This window comes from Xiphias gladius, chromosome 13 (assembly GCF_016859285.1).
Source record: "Xiphias gladius isolate SHS-SW01 ecotype Sanya breed wild chromosome 13, ASM1685928v1, whole genome shotgun sequence".
NCBI lineage: Eukaryota > Metazoa > Chordata > Actinopteri > Istiophoriformes > Xiphiidae > Xiphias > Xiphias gladius.
In genome coordinates, this window is record NC_053412.1 from 921,817 (window position 1) to 927,504 (window position 5,688).

The 5,688-nt window shown below is 47.6% G+C and overlaps 1 protein-coding gene across 4 annotated transcripts; it reads right to left on the reverse strand.

Annotated features, from left to right (window-relative positions):
• Nucleotides 1-547: 547 nt before the first annotated feature.
• LOC120797910 (ras-related protein ralB-B-like) lies at nt 548-4,753 on the reverse strand. Of its 4 annotated transcripts, none has more exons than XM_040141686.1 (5): nt 4,671-4,753; nt 2,837-2,996; nt 2,550-2,758; nt 1,170-1,344; nt 548-720 (listed from the first exon to the last, which is right to left on the reverse strand). In XM_040141686.1, the coding sequence occupies exons 2-5, from the start codon at nt 2,948-2,950 to the stop codon at nt 613-615; spliced, it is 606 nt and encodes a 201-aa protein (XP_039997620.1). In that variant the 5' UTR covers nt 2,951-2,996; nt 4,671-4,753; the 3' UTR covers nt 548-612. The 4 variants fall into 4 exon arrangements, with proteins under 4 accessions (XP_039997620.1, XP_039997616.1, XP_039997617.1 ...); XM_040141682.1 differs by lacking the exon at nt 4,671-4,753 and adding an exon at nt 4,417-4,546; XM_040141683.1 differs by lacking the exon at nt 4,671-4,753 and adding an exon at nt 4,417-4,536 and having other exon boundaries at nt 2,837-3,024.
• Nucleotides 4,754-5,688: the final 935 nt, after the last annotated feature.

Here is a 5,688-nt window from a genome sequence, read left to right on the forward strand (position 1 = left end):
TGGACCTCATTGACTGGGAGCAAATCCCGGCAGAAGGTTCGACCTTTAGTGGAAAGACGAGAGTGGAGGCTGTTAGAGCAGCACATTAATGCCCACGGAGTCACCATCACGTGTTCAACTACCACATGTCCACATACTTTTGGCCACATAAAGCAGTTTGACTGAGCAGGATCTGTACATAAAGAGGAAGCAGAATCAGGGAAGTACCAAGGTTACCAGGCCAGTTGAAAACACACATACAACAATGGAAGTGAGATTCCCCTGGTGAAAATGGCAACATGAGCTCAAACACGTCGAGGCACTAACCTTTTGTTGTTTTTGTTTTTTTTTAAATCTGAATTTTACACATTTGGACAAAAATACATTTTAGGGTGTAAAAATAAAAGCCCAAAGAAGCGAGCAGGCCAGGAATCAGAGCGCTGATGGTCAGGTGTTTCTCTCGCCTGCTGAACCCTGCAGCTGTCAGGACATTTTATGGTGTGAAGCTGCTGCCTGCTTGGTTCTGTCCATCTGAGCAGATGTTTTGTTTTGGTTTTTTTCTTTTTTTTTTGTTTTTTTTTGTTGTTTAGTTTAGTTTTTTTGGGGGGGGTTTGGCTCTTTGTCACCTCGAGGTTAAAGTATGCAGCAGTGCTTTTTCTTCTTCTTGCCGCTCGGTCCGTTTTTGTCTTTGCTCTCAGACATTTTCTTCTTACGAACCTCCCGCATGAGGTCAAAGAACACCTGAGAGAAGAAAAACATAGGAAGGAGCTGTATTAACTGGTGGAGAAGAGTTTGCTGAGAGTCCTGAGGTTGTCACCACAGATTATTTGGCAGCACTGAGGCAGCAAAGCTCAATTTAAAAAAATAAATACATGAGTGGAAACACTACAGCGGGCGCAAACACATGCAAATTCCCTGCAGGCAAAAAGAACTGAGGTGAAGACATGTTTGTGCAAGTCGATAATGTTTCAGCTTCAGTAAAAACCTGCTCCTGCCCTGAAGCTGTGTGACTGCACTTCATGAACGTACAGGAGCAAGAGGAAGCAAGAAAGAAAGCGAAGGAAAATGACTAAGACACCGAGTTCCCGCTTCCGTGAAGCACTTCGAGGCTAAGACGGTCACCAAATTCTTCTAATCCTGCACCAGTCCCAGAAAGCGCCTGCTGCCCGCTCTCAGAAGGTGTGGCGTACCTTGTCCACGTTGGCTCTCGTCTTAGCCGAGGTCTCCACGTACTGGACCCCCCACTCGCTCGCCTTCGCCGTGGCCTCGTCAGCAGAGACCTGCCGCCGCTCCTCCAGGTCCGACTTGTTCCCCACCAGGAGCAGAGGGATCGCCTCCTCCTCCTTCACCCGCAGGATCTGCTCCCTGACGCACAGACACACAGACACGCACAGAGCTTTTAGCGGCACAGAAACATCTGGATGAAAATGAACAGAATAAAGATGAAATTTAAAAAAAAAAAAACGCTAGACAATAAGAGCCTGAAAAAAGCAGAAAGACGAGCAGCTTGTAGTAAGAGGTGGCCACAAGCTCTCTAGCAGCACTGATTAAAAAAAAAATAAAAATTTCAGATCACAAGAGCTGCAAATTTATTTCCAGGAAAGGGGTAATTCCAAGGAAACGCTTTACATTTTACAACCAAACAGTCAGAATCAGTCAAAGAGACACTGAACCGAAGTAACAGAGGCACATATGTGGTGGAAATGTAAGGTCTTTTTGTCTTGATTATGTTTTTGGGTCATAAATAAGGGAACATAAGGCCTGTAGTTGGACCCTTTTGTGTGGAAGAAAAACCCCGGAGCCAAGAGCCTGAACCACAAGCTGCTGCAGTGATATGGATCCTAAAATGCTTTGCACAGATCAGGAGACTTAGAGTTTAGGTAGAAGTTGTCCAAGTTGTGTGGAGTCCAGTACGGACCAGAACACACCTGAAGTAGATCTACGTAGGCCAAAGCCTCCCACAGGTGGGACAATAACTTAACAAGCGCCAGCGCAACTGGTGAAACTCTCAGCAGTCGTCTGCTTAATATGCTCGCTGCACGTCTGAGTCCGCGAATCTAAACTCAGCGATGCCAGAGACGGTTTCCTCAATAAAGACACGTCCAGTTGTCGAGCGGTTGATAGAGAGCTGGTGCAGAGTGAACAGAAGAGGCGGATCAGGGATTTCTGCCACAGCTTCACCTACTTCCAAGCCGCAACACGCTGGTCTCACAGCAAAGTCGTTCTTCATACTACAGGTGTTAAAGCTCGGACTTTTTTGAACTGGAGTTATCTCAGTAACGATATATTCCTGGCCGGTTTTGTAAAAGACATCATTACACAACAAGTAATTATCATTTTATAAGGCTCTTCCATGTAAAAATGAGTTTACCAATTCCTGATATAAACTTATTTAACACTATGCAGATCATCACTGCAGGCCGGGAGTTTAATTGATAGGAAATAAGTCTGTGATTTAAATCCGGACCTATCGGGACCGGGGAGTTTAGCTGTGGGCTGAAAAGCTTCGCAAACTGAGAACGCTGGGAAGCAGCGCTCTAAGTCGTGACGACCAGTTAGTGTTGACGGACCTGAACTCGGATGTGGCCGTGAAGGCCTCGTGCTCCGTGATGGAGAAGACCAGCAGGAAGCCCTCTCCGCTGCGAAAGTAGTTGTCTCTGATGGCGGCGTAGTCCTCCTGACCCGCCGTGTCCAGGATGTCGATCTGGACGTCCTCGCCGTCCAGGACCACCTTCTTCCTGTAGCTGTCGGCCTTGGTGGGCTCGTAGTCCTCCACGAACTACGACCGGAGAAAATGATTATGCTGCGGGAAACGGCAACGGCAGGGTTCATGGGAAATGCGGTCTCCAAGTCTCACCTCGTCGTACATGAACTGCAGGGTGAGGGCGGACTTTCCCACGCCGCCGCTGCCCACCATGATCACCTTATGGAGAGCCAGAGAGGTCTGGTTCTTGTTCTTGCCGGAGGCCATGACTCTGGTCTACGTCAGTCGGGCAGCCCACAGCTCTGCCTGACTTCTGAAGTCCGACAGGGAAAGGTAGAGACCAGGAGGGACCGGCACAGGATGAGAGATGAAGTATATATATATATATATTTAAGACATACAGGCAGAATGGTCCAGCAGCTGTATATAAAACAGAAACCTGACACAGATTCATACCACGCGCACACACACACACACACACACACACACACACACACAAGCATCCATCAATATTAAAAATACATTCCACAAGAACCAACTCTGAAAGATTTACTTATAAGAACATATCTCCAAACCACTGAAACGCAGGCCTGCAACAAAACACAAAAATATCGATTATCATTTGACATGAATGAATACTTTCACAACACAATTATTTTCCTCGTGTTGTGGCAGTTTCACTCTTCCTCCAGAAACCGCCCCGACCACCCTGCACCCTGGAGATTAACTGATTACTCGACCGGCAGAAAATTAACCGACAACAATTTTCTTATCTGGTTAACTGTAAAAAAGTTATGCAGGAAAACTGACAAAAATGGCCTGGTACCAGCCTCTCGGATGTTTTCATGCTTTTCTGTGATAGTAAACTTTATATTTTTGGGGGGGTCTTTGAGCTTGTTAGGCTTAAACCAAACCATCCGTTATTAAAGAGAAGAACCGTCTCTGCAGCCCTGCAGTTGTCCTGTGATGGACTAACACGACCTTGCCCAAGATTTTCTGTGTGTGTGAAATAATGAACACACGGTCTGATAAAACACAACACATCTGACAGTCTGTGATGAAACTACTGTTGCAGTGAAAAGCAGTAAACCTGGGGCTTCTGGGGCCAGTCCCCTGCCTCGCAAACAAGAGCTAGGGGCCCGCTGAGACTGAGGCCCCTGAGTGCGCTCCGGTAGCAGTGGTCAGGCCGAGGAGGGCCACTGCAAACGCGCTGCTGGGAGATACCAGGAACAGACCCACTCGTCGGTGACCTTTCCGGCTCCCTGTCAGCGCAAGGACACTGACGTGAGGCGGGAGTCGGCGGCTGTCGGGACAAACTGAGTAATGGAGGGAACTTTGAACGCCCTCAGCCTCGGAGACAAACACATGAATAATAGGCCTGACTGTGCTCAAGGAGGAACTGTAATTCACCCTGTCAACACACAGCTCCAACTTCCTCTCAGTATCAACCAGCTGACAGCTGCGAAACACTTTCTACGAGACACTCAACAGCCCCCCCGCCCGGGTGCCCGCCTTCAGCCTAAACGACGCCTCTGATTGGATGACGACGCGAGCGACACCCCCCGCTATTGGCTGCTTGGGCTGTCGGTCTCCAGGCCGATAGCTAGCCAGGGGAACAGCGACTGATAAGGCTTTCCGTCGCCCGGACGTTAAAAGCTTCCCCCGGCGGAGCGGCGGAGCGGGGGGAAGCTCCAGGCTGGCGCGAAGCAGGCCGGAGAGGTCCGCTAACTCACCTGCTAACGTGTTTTTCTGTCGCTCGCTGAGAAATCCGCCATAAAGCGACGCGCACTCAACTTTCACAAGTTGATCAGGAGACTCTGCCCCACCTAGTACCCGTACTCGGCCGAAGACTGTCTACGTCCGAGCGGAGGGGTCACTCTGTCGCTGAAAAATGGCGCCGCCAGCGTAGCCGCGACCAAGGCGACTTACTCAGCTTACTCAGTCAGGGGCAACGCTCCCCACACGATCCGGTTCAAGGTCGACTTACACCAGGCGTCGGGGGACGTGCGGTACAGCACGCGGCTCCCCGCTACTCGCGTTGGCTGCAGCTCGCGGACTGGCGAACCCGGGAAAAGCGCGGAGTGATACATCCCACCCTTTAGCTCCTCTCAGGGCGAGGCGGCCGATGTTAACAGGATATGATGTCACGGAATTCCTCGTAGTTCTCCCAAGAATGTATTTATTTATCTCTTAATATATATTATTTTTAAAAAATAAAAATATTCTTTATTCTTATCATTGGTGGCATTTTTTGTGCTGTAGCGTCTGCAGTGTTTTCTTCACGTTTCCTACTCTGTCGGTTTCTGGAGCGAACAGAAGTGAATCCTGCAGCGAACAGACACTAACGCGTCCATGCTCTGTTACTAACAACGGACTCAGTAGCGGCCCAAACTTTTTCTACATGGCATCGATACCGTTTGAGTTTTTTCTGTTTCTTAAGTCTGTGGAAATACGTTTGTAACACAGTATGTGCAGAAAATAAATAAATATAAAGTGAACGGTAAACATTTCAGTTGGTGATTATTTTTTTTACAAGTCTAAAATAAGTAAAATGTCTTGTCCGACCAAACTCACAGGGATTCAGTTTAATTTGATTTATAAAAGAAAGAGAAAAAAAAGTAGCAAAATAAGTATGCAAAATGTAGTAAAACCTTCTTAGGATTTTTTTTTTTAATTAAATACAGCTATTTTCAGAGGTTTTATATATATATATATAAAGCTCATCTGCAGCTACCTTACAGGCATGCAATTCCCATATTCGGAACAAAGATGGCGCTATTTCATTACTTTGTCCAGCGCTGGTCCCTGACTGGTCACAGCCTCGTCGCTTTAAACGCTGGTTGTGATGAGGTAAAAACATCTACATTGAACTTCCCCGAATGTCCCTTTAAATGACCCGTGAGCAGACACGACGCTAGGAAACGATGTTTTGTCCTGTAGCATCATTTTATAGACATTTCCCCGAATGAAGACTGACACGTTCATTACCTGTGGAAAGTTTAAGA